Here is a 17,015-nt window from a genome sequence, read left to right as displayed (position 1 = left end):
CTTGGGCAAGACACTTCACCTGCATTGCCTACTGATGGTTCTCAGAGCCCCTGTGTGCAGCAGCCTTGCTTGTGTCAGTGAGCCCCAGGGCAGCTGTGGCTGTAACGTAGCTGACCACCATCAGTATGTGAGTGAATGACTGAATATAATGTACAGCTCTTTGGCCAAGTCTACTGACTAGAATAAGTGCTATTCAAGTACAGGTCATCTACACTTTAACCAAGAAGGTTTGTTCAGTGTTCTCACCTGAAAGCTGAGGGTCTTTGTTTGGAATCGGTTGTTTTTTTCCAGCTTGCTTGAACTGAAGCACACCGAGAATCACGTTCCTCAATTTCCCCCACAGAAAATAGCCTCCTCTGGTGGTGGAGGGCCAGGTACTCTCTAACACAGCCTTTGAAAGCAAAACAATACAATAGCATAAACTCTCCAGTTATAACTAAACAGATAAATTTCATACATTTGTGTTTATAACAAAAGTTTGCACCTTGTTATAATATCCGTAAGTTATAGCATTGGGCTGAACTCCCGCCTTCTTCATCTCAAACAGCACCCTGACAGCCAACACTGGCTGGCTGTACTGACCACACAACTGCAGTAACACACGGTAGCACACCTGGAACACAAGACAAAAAGAGCTCTGCTAAAAACATACCAGAAACTTGACTCAACGATTGGAACTAAAATATATCATCTTCGTTATTTCTTTATAAAGTGGATCCATACCTCGTCAGGAGCCTGCAGCTTCTTGTCTTGCATCTTCCTTAACACATCATAAGCAGTGCGCAGGGCTCGCACCTTGGAGTGGCAGTTTCCCACAAATCCTGGCAGGCAAATAAACCACAAGCCGTAACAGTGGCGCAGCAAACACTTTGACCACATCTGCGGCACAGATGAGTGTGTTTTGGCCATCTTCTGCGCTGACTTGATCTCCTGCGAAGTTATACATTTATAGTCTTTTAGCATTCAAAGTTTAGTCTTGGTTTTATATTTATAACTTTGTCAATAGATGAAGGCAAGTGAGGCAATCCTGGAGACAATCTTTTACATTTAAAAAACATGAAACAAAATAAGTCAAGCAAATCACGTATTCTATGTCTAACCTGTTTGGAGCGTCTAAAGATGGCTGTAGGACTGGCTGGGATGCTGTGGCGTGATGCGGTGCCTGCTGACAACGCATTTGGTTCTTCTAGAGGCTCCAAAAACTCAGATCTCAGCACAGGGAATCCAGAGTAGCTGCAGAAACAGATCGATATTAATCATAAAATAATCTGCAGTAGAAATAAAAAAAGGAACACAATGAAACAAAGTCTTGTCCTAACAAATTCAGTGGAAGTGGAATTGAAATAGGTGCATGGATTAGTTTGTAAAGGGTCCATTATCCATGTATTCTACTTGAAAATTGTCAAATGAACCAGCAGAAGTGATAAAATCATCAAAAACAACCTAATACTAAGATTCCTCCTCTTTTTAACATCCATGGTTAAATTGAGGGAAAGTACCTATAGCACAGGGGATGCTCCTCTCCTTGAGGCAGAGGCGTCAGTTCTGGAGGGTTGATGTAAACTGTGTGCTCACTGCGGTAGGATTCATCCAACTCGATCAGCCTAGTGTCCTCTGGCCGTTCGCTGTCCATCTGCTTAACAAGACAAGTACATCCTTGTCATCATTCTTCATCTTTAATCACCATAAATTTAAATTCCACCCATTGCAATAAAGCATGCTGTATTAACAGTGTCTGAGGCTGTATGAACTCTCATATCTGGTCACATGAGGGTCAGTAAGAACTAGAAGATGCCAGTGATGAGTCCATCTACATTAGAATTATGCCACTCCGTCTAAAGAGGGGCACTGCCAAAAGGGAGAGGCTTGATCCCATAAATCCACCAAGACTAAATGAAAGTAGACTGCACTGACCTGGACAAAAATGATGCTGTGTTGCCACAGAGACACTGAACCATTTGATTGAGACACTTTGGCAGCACTACTGAGTACTAAGCAGCCACATCCAACCTGACTGATCTGCTGTTTGAAGAGAGCTGCACAAAGCTCCTCTTCCAGCGTGTCAGAGAAAAGCTCCAGCCAGGAGCAGCAAACTGGCGGATTTTCAGAGTCAAAGGCATTTAAAACTGTTTAAAAGAAATCAAAAGAGCCTGCCATAAAAATTTAAAACAACTCGTCTCATCTTTTTATCACTGGTTTATTCCGTAAATAAAATATCAATACTATTACAGGAGCTAAACAGTCCCCCCCCCACAGTACAAACAAACTGGAGAATTATTTAGCTTGGTGGAGAGGATGATTCAGTCAACTATCTCTGACTGACCTATTTGTGTTCCCTGTGGTTCTGCTCAGAGCTTCTCGGACCGCTGTCCTTCCCCTCACACCCCTAAGCTCTTACTCAATCATGCATTTGTTGTCAACGTCAGCAGCAACAATGAATGAATCAATGCTTCCACTTCTCAATAATAACTGGAAGAAATGAACATCAACTCTGGACCTCCAAATGTTCTTGGTGGATTTGAATGTGACTTCCTCATTGCACAAGTTTTGCATGCACAGAGAAGATTTCTTTTTCTCTATAAAAAGAGGAGCAGGATGTTTTGTCATTTTATTTCTGTGTGCAACAAAGCCTTTTGACAGACTTTGTACATAAAAACTTTTAAAAGACAAACAATGAGAATGACTTGCCATCATTCCACAGGATTTCAGAAAAAGACAAAGGAAAAAACACATGACACAGACATTCGTCGAAAGAGCCAAAAGACGGACAAACATTTATTTATATCACACTAATTCTCTATGCTTACCTTGTTCCCAGAGGTGAATAACTATCAGAGAAAAGCCACAAGGACAAAGAGGACAAAGAGATGGAAAAGAAACCACAAACGGTAAAATAGCGGTACAAAGTGACATATGCAGTAAAACATTTGGATGAAAAATATTTTAGATCTATTGAACTGGCTTATCGTTTGTTTCTTTACAGCAATAGGTGAGATCATAATGCCTTATGTTTTTCTGTACTTCTACCTCAATAAGGTCAAAAAACCTGTAATACCTCAGAATTTGACAATAATACTTGAATTAATCACATCCAAATCAAAAGAAGAAAAACCTTCAGCACTAAGCTAAACATTCACCTCCAAGAACAATAGTGGTCACTTTTTTTATTATATTTATATATATATATATATATATATATATATATATATATATATATATATATATATATATATATATATATATATATATATAAATAAAGGGCTTAATTTATATGTTGTTGTTTTTTGCAACATCAGGCATAGTAAGTTCGTACTAAATTGAACATCTCCCATAAGAAGATTTCTGCTGGAACAGGGGATCATCTTAGTTTAAAATCAAAAAAATAAGTGAATCAAAGCTTGGAAAGCGGCCTTAATTTTATATAGATTAGCTGTGACCCTCACCTTATCAACACACTCATCAAAGAAAGCCAGGCTGGCATCTTTGTCACTGACAAAGGAGCACTCTTCAATAAAGCGGCTGAACATCTGAGTCTTTGTCATAAGGGAGTAAAACCTCTGATGGGAACGGTCTCTGCTCTTCAGGAACCCTATGCAAGAAAAAACATAACTTCATGAAGTATTTGAAATTATTAGCATTATTACAAAGATGGTGCCTTTAATTGGAGACTGCACGGAAAAAAGGAGGTCAAGTAGTACATTAAACCAATATTTTAGGAAATGAGCAGAATGCTTTGAAACAGGCTGTTCTCCAGCTCTGCTTGCATAACAGCCCACAGATGTGCAGGGACATTGTGTTATTAATCATTCTGCTTCTCTGACTTGTCATCCAGGCCTAATTTCCACAGAGGCTTAACTTAGATAGTCAGAATTCATTTAAGGCAAACCTTTATGCAAGAACCGACATTTAAACCAAAACCCCTACAGCAATAAATCTCAAGGCATGGAGAGTAATAGCTGGTCAGACAGGATTCATTATTACTTAATTAGAATATATCTTTGCAAGAAAGAAAAAGATCTCTACTCAGATACAGCACCTGATAACATTGTTTAACATTCCTATCTATTGTAATCCTTTATGAACAAACTTGCATGATTTATTTCTCTGATGCAATGAAGGCTGAGATTAAAACCTACCTTGGAGGTCAAAAAGGGAGCTAACATCAGTGGTCTTCTCAGAGGGGGCCTGGGTGATGGGCTGAAGGAAGGAGCGGTAGCCTCGAAGGATGGCAGCCATGAAGCGGAGGAAAGCTTCCTGTATCTCAAGCTCAAGCGTGTGGAGGCTTTTTCCTCCATAAAGCTCATTATCAGTCACCATGTGGTCCATCTGCACATCGTCCCGGTTTAACTGGCAACCTTACAGAGAGAATCAAACAGGATATTATTCTATTTTGGTAAACACATAAACATGTGGCATATTGAAAAGTGCTGAAGTCTCACACAGATACACAAAGGAATATATTTCATGCATCAGCAAACCACAAAGTCTCTCACAGAGAAAAAATATGTCCAAATATTACAACAGCAATAAGAAAAATGCATTTCAGAGCCAGCATCTCCCATATTGTGAGGTCTGTGCATGAAAGGCACCACAAGTTGTAGGGTCTAACCAAAAGTGTTTTTTTTTTTTTTTTTTTCGGAGCGATCAATATCTATCTAGACTTTTTCAGACGTCCAATCAATAGCTCTAAAGAGTTTAGTGTGGAACAAAGTAGAGCATAGACTTGCTGCCTGACTGACACGAACAACAACAAAATAGAGGCAACAATTCAATTTCCCAGTTACAAATGTAAGTATGTAAGTAAAGGTTTATGTATATAGCAAATTTTACATAAATTGGGGTCAAAAAATGTTTTACAATCATGCAGAATTAGAAGATAAAACAGTAAAAAAAAAAAGTCATAATATAATAATAGGCATAATAACACAGACCAAACACAGGAGTTGTTAAAAAGAGGTGCAAAAGAGATACGTTTTGAGCTCACTCTTCAAAGCATCTACTGAATCAAGGGAACGTAACGAGAGTGGGAGATCCGTCCAAAGTCTTGGTGCCAAGGCCTGGGAGGAGCGATCTCCTCTAGTCCAGAAATTGTCAAAAAAAAGGACCATGAGAAGATTCTTTTATAATGACTATTGTTGCACCGATACCGATACCAATTTCGGACGGGGCCCCGATACTGCACTAAAATGGTGGTATCTGCGAGTACCACCAAATAGGGCACCGATACCATTTTTAGAGCCAAAAGTTTATTCAACTATTGTCATCCATTCTAGGTAGGCAATAAAAAGTTTTACTGGATTCACTTGGTATTAGTCTTTTTCCTGCTTCACAAAGGTAGGCAGCAGCTTGACAAAGCCATTATTTACATCCAAGTAGTATGCAGTTCTTCATATATAAGCACACACCAATTTCAAACAGATGGTATCGGTATGGTATTGGTATCGGCTGATACTGCACAGCAAGTTATCGGGGCCAATAAAATGGCATCGGCGTTTTATTGGCTGAGGTCGTTTATAATGACCTCAGCCTTCAGGATGGGTTATAGGAAAACAACAGAGTTCTAATAGAAGAGGGCGCCAGAGTATGGAGAGATTTAAAAATCAGCACCAAAATGTTTAAATTAAAATGAAAAAGAAATGGGAGCCAATGTAGACACTTGTAATTTGGGCCCCTGTGTGTATTTAGTTAACACTAATATTCTTATAGTCAGAATCTAACAGAAAAATCAAAGGTTTTCTCAATATCAAAAAGGGCTTCCAAGGTCATAAAACTTGGCAATAGCTACAGTAAAAAAAAAAATCCCAAAAAGTAAAAAAACAAAAAAACAATGGACTTCTATTTCCAATTAAAAAAGCTTTGTGGATGGGAGGCGAAACATCTTCAACCTTGGAAAACAAAGTCAAGTGTTTTTTTTTGGAATGACTATGACCTTGATGGCTGAGAATCCTCACCTGTGTAAAAAAAAATTCTGCACCTGCTCTACCTCTTCTACCATTCTTTTTGATTTACAGCTTGCTGCAGATGTACTCTCACTGAGTCGGATGTAGGACAATAAAAACCAAAAAAGGCAGAAGGAAGAAACTGAGCATACCATGGCTGTCAGGTGTCCTCAAATAAAAGGGAAACTAGTGTCACATCATACTTATTTGAATCCGTGGAGCTGATTTTATATAACAGTGAGCTCATCCTTCTCCACCATCCAGGCTGACTCAACAGACTCATGTGGAGATCTAAATTATGCATGAAACCGCTTTAGAAAATGACACAGCATCGGACTGGACTCACCCTCTGTGAGCTGCTGATGGAGCTTATTCAGGCTGTTCAGAAGATGTTTACAGGCTCTCCGAGGCAAATTTTTCCATGTTAAAGCTTTCTTTTCATCTTTTCTGAAACCACAACAGATGGTTTTCATTACGTGGGGAGGATAGGTGAGAAATATTACAAAAAGATAGAACAAGTTCACCGACATTAGCACTGACATCTTAATCTCTTTGCAAAACTGTCTGTGTTGATGTGGGAGGCCTGTGTGTTCTGTGTAGTAAAATACTTCACATTCCAGCTACAATCATTACATAAGAGAGGCTCCTACTGACAGAAACTGATAACCTTGGAAAAAACTTTCAGAATTACATTAAACAAGGAGAAATGACTTTTGGCAGGGTGTATTAGAGTTGATCTATCACATGCTGTTTGTAGTCAGAGGTCACTTACTGGGAGATGGTGTTGGTGTCCAAATCAACACAGCTGATATCAGCAGGAGGCACATAAAGGTCAAAGTATCTGGAGTCTAAACCCACGATAAAAGGGCATGGTGCGCTAAGAACATCTGCCAGGGCCAGCGGACACAGAGGGATGTAGGGGCAAGGCCAGTGGAAAGGAAAGATCATCTGAGAGGAGAGAGCAAACAAATCCATAAGTCAAAAACATACGTACATACAGTCCCAGTCAAATGTGTGCAAACACTGAACATCGGTATAAAGGCACCACTCATTAAGGTCATTTAATACCATTATTATAGCTTGTTTTTATCCACTTCACCAATTCTAGTCAGAAGGGGGAACAGATATGGAAAAAAATGGTGATCTGCTGTAGATTTGAGAGCAACCCCAATACATTCAAAGTTTTGCAACACTAAAAAAATAAAGAATGTATTTTATGGGATTTTCTCCTCAATAAGCAAACAATTTGGTTCCAATGCAGCAAGAAAAAACTCAATAGGACATTTATCACATGGATGAGTGGATATAAATGATTGAGCTGACCTGAAACAACAGACACAGCAGGAGTTACTCTTCTGTACTTACCTTCAACTTATACATATACATGGCTTTTAGACCAAATGTCTTAGTTAAGAGTCCTTATCCTACAAGAATGGTAGATTAAACTGCAAATTTCTACTTTTATGAGATTTAATGTATGTTAATTCTTCAAATATGGACTGCTCCATCTCAGCTCTTCTTTGGCTGAGCATAACGGCATTTAAGATCATTCTCAAAAAGGAGATTTAAAGAATCAAACACTTACAGACACAAGGGCCTCAGTAACACTGGTGAGCACTGCTGGGCGCAAGGAATGAACCAGGATCTTGTGCTCAGTGACGGCCAGCACCAGCAGGGTGACTGCATTCTTTGGCCCCAAATTGAGCAGTAGCGTGGAGAGGCTCCCACCGCTGTAGCAGGCAAAATAAATAAATGAATAAATAAAAAAGTAAAAACAAGAAGCAGATTTCAAAGAAGAACTTTGAATTCTCTACCTGAGAGGCAGCGGAGAGGACACGGGTTGGCTCAGAATCAGGCTGTCGTGTGGCGACAACTATAAGGGAGGACCATGTTGAAAAGTTAGTTAGTTTTAAGATAGCTAGGGAGATACATTTAAGATTTAGAGTTAAAAATATGACATAGAATTAATAAATTACACAATAACAGATGAAAATAATTTTGTTATTGCACCTGCACAAGGATTCTTGGCCTCTGGATGGAGGGAAATGGAACATGTTTCATGAAGTGAGAGATGTGCCTATGAGACAGATTCAAACGTTCCATAAAATTGTTCATTAGACGTATGAACAAAAAAAACAACAACATGTAAATATGAAGCTTACTTTTCAATTGGCAGTGCATGCGGTCCAGAGATGGAGTATCTGTATAGGAAGGTGAGAAAACTTTTGAAGGACTGAAAGAAGGGCCAGTGGGAGAGTAAGCAGATGCTCTTGTTGCTGTAAACATTTCTGCTGCTGTCGGGTCCAAGGTGGCAGCTTGGCAGGCCGAGTTGTGAGCGCTGGCGCTCCGAAAGATTCTCCTCTGGGTAAGGCTCATAGAACTGGATAGCTGCTCCATACACCTGTACAAAAAAGAGAGGTCAAACTGTGAGGTACAATTATCTGCACTAACTATGCATTCTGATAAAAAGGAAGCCAGTTGACAGTTAAAGGAATCTAGTGATACAAAAAATATTTAGTATGATAAATTAACAAAATCAGTGGGTAAATGAACACATCAGTCTGTGGCACAGGAAAAAAAAAGCTAGCCTGGAGACAAGAAGTAGCAGGCAAGAAGAAAATGGGCACTCTGGCATTGAAACTTGCACATCAGCCCAAGTGCTGCAGAAGCCATTCATTATTCAAAAGACAGGCTGCACAAAAAAAACTTTTATGCTGCATTGCTTACAAGACTTAACAGCCTTTTAGTATTCTAAAACAGCTTTTGGACCACCTTAGGTTCCAGTCAGAGCCAGAAATTGATTTATATGTCTCCCATTCCTGGAAATACTGCTGCACCTTATGAACAAGCAAACCCATTATTGAACTCGATGCACTGAAAAAGACAGACGAGGAGAAAAAGATGCTAAAACTAAATTTAATTAGGCAATTAAAGAGGGACGTGTGTTTTAAGAGGTGAAGAAGCTGAAATAAACTGCATGGAAACACCCTAACAATTGCTGATGCAAATGAAACTTAGCCTGAAGAGAGAAGTGGTTTCCAAAACAATACTCTTATGAAAGCCTGCTTTGGTCAGATTGCTCTGTTTGGATACAACTTCTACAAAAATGTGGTTTTTGATTAAAAGAAACATACAAGTGGGTGGTTTTACCTTTTCTCCAGAAGCTCCTGTGAGTACAAAGGTTGAAAAAACAGGCAGAGAGTGTTTGGTGTGAGCTGGCCAACACTCAATCGTTGCCCCCATGGGCAGGCAGAACATAGGGACTGACTCAGGCAGTGGGAAAGACTCATAGTCCTCTTCAGGATACCTACACAACAAACCTGAGCTCAAAACAGACAGAGTGGGTTTTAGAGTGCTGGTCTTTTTTTTTTTTTTTTTTCACTATGAAGTACTGACACATTGGAACATATGAACAACTTACCTGCTTTGTAAGCAATGGTATTAGCTTTAGCAAGAGACTTCTTATAGCAAAGGTAGACCGAAGATCCCCACTGAAGAGTAAAGACAAAACATAACATATAAATATAAACCTGCATTATTTATAGAACGGTACATGGCAATGTTAAATATGCTTTTCCCTCAAACCTTTTCTTCCTATAATCACTTTATAACCACCAACTGCAATGTTATATTTTAGGGTTAGATTATCACATCAAGACCGTATAGTTATAGTTTTCTGCAGAATGCTTTTCTAAACTGGGGACAGGGAATCTGGTGATAGTTGATAGATGGAGGTGAGTATGGGAGGAATACCTCAGATTTAAAAGGCGCTACATGTGCAGTCTTTTCATTTTCTGTCTCACCATGCTGCTGTTAAGGTTCCTGTCCACCTTGCAGAAGGTGTGCGGAGGCATCTCCCCTTTGCCAGGAACAATGACGCAAACATCAGTGACAGCCAGGGACGTGTGAGGCTGGCTCTTCGGCGCTCGCCTGTATGTGATGTAGATGCGCTGGGAGGACGAGCTGCTGATGTTGGCTGGGCGGCCTGAGGGCGTGGTCTGGACAATGTGGCATCCAGGCTTCAGCTTCTCTTTCCACTCATACAAAACACTGAAACACAATGGAATGTAAAAAAAAAAAAAGAAAAATAGTATTTATTTTTAAGAGCAGATTGATGTATCCTAAAGTAGTGAAGTGATGCTGTATAAAGAAAGGAACAGCCAGCAAAGATTATTCCTCACCCCAGATCTGTCAGTGGAGGCTTATCTCTGCCTCTTTTGTAGCACAAGAAGATCTGTGGGCCCCTAAGGCTAGCTCCATTAAGCTCTGCTGAGAGGCCTGAGGGGGTGCTCTCCACACAGGTGAAGCCCAGGGGCACTTCTTCACCAAGGGATCGTATCACTACAGCAACATCGGTAATAGGGGCTTTGGGTTTAACAGACTTGGTGCCGGCATCATCAAAGTGAAGGTCCTCCTCCAGGGGCTTGAATGAATCGGTGAGGCCAGCAACCACAAAGTAGTCAGCTACACGGGGCCCTTTATCCTCCATCATGTCCCATTCCCACACTAAACGGATCAGAGAAGAGTGGAAGGTAGAAATTCATTATTTATTTTTCCATAACACAAAATCTAGTCCAGCTTTAAAAGAAGAGAGAGAGTTTTTCAGTATCTAAAATACACTGAGCAGTGAATGATAGCTAGATATGTTAACTCCATGTCCCCTCCAGAGTTTTTCCTTAACTAAAAAGAACATTTTGGTCTGGACAGAAATGAAATGAAATAGTCTTTTACAGCACTAAGTAGAAGGTCACCAACACCTGATGGTGCAAACTGAGGATCCATTTCATTGGGCTGAAAAACAAAAATGTTTTTACAAAGGAAAATGTTGATTTGATGTTTTTGTGCTTACTTGTGAAACTGACCCCTGCATGAGCTGCTGATATAATGTAGGCTATTCTGGTGACAGTTGTTAGGAGAAATTTGAGTACTGATGCAACTGGTAGTTGTGATGGAAATGCTAATCAGGACCGGAGCATCAGCATCTAGTTTTTCCAATTGCTCTGCCTCTGGCACAGATAAACCCTTCAGTCAGCAGTGAGGGCTACAGAGAAGATCCTCAGTGCTCCAATCGCAGCTCTAGCAGTCATTTTAAGAAAACAAAAAAAGACAAACATCTTGCTGGACTTTGTTACACCCAGGCGCCATGTCATCAAAGCACATAGAAAGCTGCACCACATCCCTATTGTCAGGGACTCAGTGAATATACTGAAGGTCTGTGATGGATGTGTATTAATCTGATCTGAAACTGCAATGCCTAACCCAAGTTCTGAAAAAGATTCACTCTTTTAAATGGAAGCTTTTGTCACAAAATGTGATTAAATGTGGTAAATGATTAGCAGACTGCGCTCCTCAGAGGGTGTTTTATATTCCCTCTACTGGTTGCCGGTTTGTTAAGTCTCAAAGTTCTTACGATGTCCTTCCCAGCAGGGTTAAACGGCTTTTATTTCCAAATCCTGATTTTATGAACTGCAGGCATTGTGTTATGCACTGATGTCCAGGTTTGGGATTATTTTCATTTGATTTTTTGGATGATTTATGCTCACTTTTCTTGACTTTGGTCACAAAGACGAATATATCTATAACGAACTACATCAACTGTTAACAAAATCATTAACAAGAAGGTTATATAGAGTTCAGTAATGTATAAAATATTAGAAAGGAGCAGAACAAGGTAAGAAAATAAGCTGTCCTTACAAATGTACTTCATATTACAGAAAATAAATAAGAATATACACCATCTGGAAGCATTTAACATTGATGTCTGGAAAAACCCAATCTTTCACCAGAATATGTCTGCCTAGGTGTCAAAACTGATTATGTTAAATAAAATCCATGTTTAAGAAGAAAAAAACAATGAAAAATAATTCAAAATGAGTTTGAACAGTGTTTTGTTTCCAAGCTTGGAACAAGTTAACTTTCATGCAACATTTTTCTGGGCCTCAACAATATTATGATAAATGAATTTGTGTATTAGCAGTGTCTGTGAAACAGCTCGCTGTGGGTTTATCAAAAAGAACAGAGCCCTGCAAGCCCTCTGAGCACTGGCGCAGCTTATTCTACTTCAGCTGAAGAGTCTGCTTTATCTCTTTCAGCAGTCCCCCCACACTCATCACTTGTTTAGTTTTTTTCCATCCCTGCGATATGTGTGCGTTGATGTAAAGTGTTTCCCCCTCCCTCTGTGCTGGATATTTCACTTTCAAGCACCATGGCACAGTGGAAGCTGTGGCCTTGCCTCACCTTTACACAATTTTTCTTCTTTGTTGATTTAAATCCCAATAGAGTGGTCAATGATTAGACAATTCAGACATGGCATCATGTTGTGATTTAAGAATTCAACTGAAATCATTTAATTGCCTACAAAAAAAAAAATACATAAAAGAAAGGCAGGAATATATAAGTATTCTGTTTACTGCAGATTGAAAGCAGCAGTTCTTTTAAATCATGACTCATCACCTTAAGGGTGATCATAGGCCCGTAGTTTATAGTTAAGCAGGGTTTTTTAAATCAGTAATCTTAAATGTTGAGACCTGAATATATGTATGATGAATCTTAGAAATATTGCATAGACACAAGCTAAGCCTTTAAGATGGCCTCGCTTTAATGTTACCACCACTTATTCTATTTTAAGTGATGTGAGGTGCATTATAACAACTGAATACCTGCAGTAGTGAAATCTTTCCTTCTACACCCAGATTTGTCTAAAAGAGAAAATATTACCGGTACTATTGATTTTTAGGATACGTTCTATACACTAATGTATTCTCTAGTTGCCTGTGTGAGCTCAGAATATGTCGGCTAAGCAGTCAGTTTTGATCTTTCAATACAGCTGCTCTGATACATACGGATGAGGATTAGGGCAATTGAAAAAATAAAAAAAGTTAATTGATTTTTTTATTTTATTTCAGTTTAATATGATTAAAGTCAGAACTCTGACTTTTTTTCTCAGAATTCTGACTGAAATCTGACAGCTAACAAATATGTTAGCATCTTTTTTAGAGACTAAACTAGCTCTCTTATTTCAATCACCTTCTGCTCTTCCATTAGTGAAATAGCATCACCAGGGACTCCTCAGGGACGTAAAAAGTTGCCTAATTGCGTCATTTTCCACCAATGTGTTACTGGCCCTCCAAAACAACTCCCACCTTTTTTCAGTTAAACTGAGTGCTTCCACATCTCTTCCTTGACAGTGCCCATCTACATTAATTAATCCAAATCCAAAATTCTGAGATTAAAGTCAGAATTCTGAGGAAAAAAAAGTCAGAGTTCTGAGATTAAAGTCAAAATCCAAAGAAAAAAGTCAGAATTCTGAGAAAAAAGTCAGAATCTGTAGAAAAAGGTCAGAATTCTGACTTTTTTTCCCATGTTAAACTGAAATAAAATTTAAAAATCAGTTTACTTTCTTTTATTTTTTCAGTGGCACCAATCCTATTCTGTAGATACAGGTCAGCGTTGCACAGATTTCTTTAAAAAATAGGCTGATAAGCAAAATGTATTATTTTTTTTACAATTGGACTTCTATAAAAGAATGCAGACGCAAAAAGCCAAAGAATTTCAGAATAAATTAATAGACAGACAATTACACAAAGACAGTTAACTATCACCTTTAACACTGCACTGAATATTTTTGGAAAAATAATTTATGTAAATAAAAGAAACACCTTATTCTATTTAACAAGAAGACTCACCAAAGAGTTTGAAGCCTACTTTGCTAAGATGTTATCAAATATTTATATGCTATCATTCGCTCAATAAATGATGTATCTGATAAGTCCTTATCAGATTATGAGTCTCATAAAACAAATGAGCACTGCTCCTGATCCGTATATTTGTTCTGCCATCAAGAGCAGTAAAAGTGTTTCTGTTCTTAATTGTTTTCCTAATATGGCACATTCAGCATTTCATTTGCATATGGCCAATTTTCCTGTTTTTTTATTGCATTATTATCTCTTTATTTAGAAAACTCAATATTAGAACATTACAATATAAAAAATACATTGCACAGACCTTGCATAATTACTACAAAAGCTTTAAAAGGCGCCTCAGGATATAGCAAGACATGATTATTTTAATCTGAGCTTAGAATCAACCTCATATTATTAATGTCTATTCAGCCGAGTCCTCTCTTTTTTAGTGTGACATAACACTTAATCCACTTTGCAAATACCTGCTCTCAGTGATTAGAGCATAAAATGCTCTGAGTGACTGGATGCAGATACACATCTGATAACACAGCAGATGTGTTGGATAATACTTGAAAAGTTCTGGATTAAATAAAGATGTAATCTTTGCTCTTAACTCTCGCTATTGCATCTATTCCTCCCCCTCAACAGGAAGCAGAAGACTAAATTTATAACTAATCCTCACCATGGCAACAAAATTAAAACTAAGCAGAGAAGTGCATGAAGAACATTTGTTTCTGGGCTGCTGCAAACACAATCACGAGTCTGGTAGCTGTGTAATTATCATTATCACAGATGTTTTAACTTTTATGAAGTTTGAAACATTACAGCATGAGAGCCATTTATAGCCTGGGTGCCAGTCCGAACTTAGTCCCGCCCACAAGGACTACGTCAGGCTAAGCCATTTATATATTCTGCAAAGATTTTAAATAGCTGGATATTATCCATAATAATGTAACATTGTATCATAGAATACAAAAAAAATGTATTACGTCGTATCAGTTAACAGCATTTTGATTTATCATTGTTACTATAGCATAGTCAGTGAACTAGCTACACATTATCTCAATACACGATATCACATGATCTTTAAATGATGTAGTTGGTGCATTATTTTTGAACCTGAAAAATACTTTGAAACGAATTCATTTTAATGGTGAAATTCTCTAAACAAGAGGTTTGTTATTTTTGTGAAATAAAAGACTAAAAACTAGAGAACACTGTATTGAAGTGAACAGATTTAGATGAGAAAATTTGAGGAAACATCACAGCAATTCTACTTGCTTCAAACAAATCAGATGAGAGGTGTAGAGACACCATTGCCAAATATTATGCCGTCATAAACATAGAAACGAAGATGCTGCAGAGGTGAATGATAACATAATGTTTTAAGAACATTTACTGATTTTTAATGATACCAAAATCCCCCTAAAATGCAACATAAATGACGGATGGATGGATAATTGCCGTTTATTCCTTCCTCATTGAGGGCAGTCCTGTGTTGGTTCAGGGCTGGAGGTGAGTCACCCATGGACTCTTCAGGAGCTGCAATCTTTTCATTCACCACATTTTCTTCATATTCACACTACAAATAAGGACACGGCGGATATCCTCTCTTCGCCAACTTCCCCTTCCAACATCCACTGTGTACATGAGTCATCAGTAACTGTTAGCTAAGCAGTAATTTGTAAAGTTCTTCTGCCAAACTTGTTGCATTGACAACAACTATGGACTACTTGTGTAATTTGGCATTTTTGTCTTTTAAAAAATCAACTGAAACTCCATAAAGTAACAATCAGACATACTGTAAGCAATTCTTAACTCTTGAGCATTTTTTTAATTCTAATTTTACACGTAAAACTCATAAGGAAATTTTTTTTTTCTATACCATACAAAAAAAATGCTATAAATAATGCTAATAAATATACTTTAACCCTTCAGAAACAGAATCTGTGCTTTGAGCCATGTTGTTGTAACTGTGACCCAGTAGGCTGCTGGACAGCCAGGCTGGGCAGGGATTAGAGAGCTGACCTAACAACACAGGAGGGCAGGAACGATGGGCAGAGGGAAGCTGCACAACATGCAGGGTGTTTAACTCTGCATCTGTTCCTTCTTAACCATAAACACAACCTTCACCCTCATCGTCCATTTGCATGGCTCATGCATGACAGAGGGAGAGACCCCCTCGCTCCTAAATGAAGAGACCACACACGCCCAAAATAAACAGAGCAGAAAGATGAGAGCATACAGGCTACTCAGAGGGGGTGTTTAGGATAGAGAAACCCCGCATCTAACAGCCTTGCAGAAACAGCCTGCAAAGCGTGAAAGCGTGCAGCATGATGTGGGATGTGCGTGTGTAATAATAATATGCATTGCATGCATAATTCAATTTAAATATAAAATAGGCCTAAGCGTTTTAATCCTTTGTTCACTACAGAAAAATGAGCCGCTCCTCAGCATCAGCACAGGATGCAGAGGAAAACGCCTCTAAATAACGGAGCCGATGGACGCACAAGAAATCAACATACAAACATCCCCTTATTCTGGTACATTACACTAATAAATCACCCAAACAGCAACATAATCCGAATTATTAATCCAGTTTAAACGTCTAGAAATGGATCGCGTTCATTTCTGTGATTTTAGCTCCTTCGTTTAGAAATGAATAAACACATTGATGCAATAGAGTTAAAGGTTAGATATGATTGCTTCCCCCCCTCGATTAAAAAAATATACTCACATCACGAAGACAGAAGGATGATCTGGGGAATCTGGTGCGCCTCCGGGTCTCCTTGACTATCACAGCCGTTTTCCTCACAGCTTTCCTCGTTTATTTATTTTTAAATGTTCTTCTTCTATTACTCTTTTAAATAAATCAATTTGTTTAAAAACATCCTTTAGCGACTGAGCATCTAATCCAAGAGTCGGTGTTGATCAGAGGAGCGCTTTATCCAGACCTGCTCTGCCCACGTGACCGATTACAACCCGTCTCTGACGTCACTGATGACGCCGCTGACAGAAAATCAGCGTTGGAGAAACAGCTTCTTCATACTTTATTCTGGAAAACTAGACAAGTTTGTACAGAAAGCTGTCATTTCAAAAAAAAGTTACAGCGCGAGAAATTGTAAAAAAAAAAAACAAACAAAAAAACAAAACAAACAAACAAAAAAAACAAACGTAGCTGAGTTTATTTATTTTTTTCTCCAAGAAATATTATTTCATATAAAACATTTCATAACATGATTTGGCCCTAGAAAGACGAGAAATGCAGGCATATAATGACCAACCTCTACAGAGATAATAATGGAAAGAAGCTAACTTGTCATGCACACTTCAACCCACTTTACTCTACTCTATTCTATTCTATACTATTCTATTCTATTCTATTCTATTCTAT

The 17,015-nt window shown here is 38.5% G+C and overlaps 1 protein-coding gene across 4 annotated transcripts in view; it reads right to left on the bottom strand.

Annotated features, from left to right (window-relative positions):
- Window positions 1-16,587, bottom strand: part of dennd4a (DENN/MADD domain containing 4A) — a 28,020-nt gene extending 11,433 nt beyond the window's left edge. The window contains exons 1-19 of one of the 4 annotated variants that reach the window (XM_015400685.1): window positions 16,359-16,587; window positions 10,121-10,445; window positions 9,743-9,989; window positions 9,361-9,430; window positions 9,090-9,259; window positions 8,102-8,340; window positions 7,950-8,016; window positions 7,754-7,812; window positions 7,525-7,669; window positions 6,712-6,887; window positions 6,286-6,386; window positions 4,137-4,355; window positions 3,444-3,589; window positions 2,808-2,828; window positions 1,500-1,636; window positions 1,101-1,233; window positions 724-930; window positions 485-613; window positions 247-391 (exon numbers count right to left, since the gene is read on the bottom strand). In XM_015400685.1, the coding sequence (XP_015256171.1) occupies window positions 247-391; window positions 485-613; window positions 724-930; window positions 1,101-1,233; window positions 1,500-1,636; window positions 2,808-2,828; window positions 3,444-3,589; window positions 4,137-4,355; window positions 6,286-6,386; window positions 6,712-6,887; window positions 7,525-7,669; window positions 7,754-7,812; window positions 7,950-8,016; window positions 8,102-8,340; window positions 9,090-9,259; window positions 9,361-9,430; window positions 9,743-9,989; window positions 10,121-10,431 (2,722 nt within the window). In that variant the 5' untranslated portion in view covers window positions 10,432-10,445; window positions 16,359-16,587. The remainder of the gene's footprint in view (window positions 1-246; window positions 392-484; window positions 614-723; window positions 931-1,100; window positions 1,234-1,499; window positions 1,637-2,807; window positions 2,829-3,443; window positions 3,590-4,136; window positions 4,356-6,285; window positions 6,387-6,711; window positions 6,888-7,524; window positions 7,670-7,753; window positions 7,813-7,949; window positions 8,017-8,101; window positions 8,341-9,089; window positions 9,260-9,360; window positions 9,431-9,742; window positions 9,990-10,120; window positions 10,446-16,358) is intronic. The other 3 variants (XM_015400686.1, XM_015400688.1, XM_015400689.1) reach the window with 3 other exon arrangements.
- Window positions 16,588-17,015: the final 428 nt, after the last annotated feature.

This window comes from Cyprinodon variegatus, unplaced genomic scaffold (assembly GCF_000732505.1).
Source record: "Cyprinodon variegatus isolate N-32 unplaced genomic scaffold, C_variegatus-1.0 Scaffold1132, whole genome shotgun sequence".
NCBI lineage: Eukaryota > Metazoa > Chordata > Actinopteri > Cyprinodontiformes > Cyprinodontidae > Cyprinodon > Cyprinodon variegatus.
The sequence above is the reverse complement of the archived record's forward strand: the minus strand, read 5'-3'. Positions and strand labels throughout refer to the sequence as shown.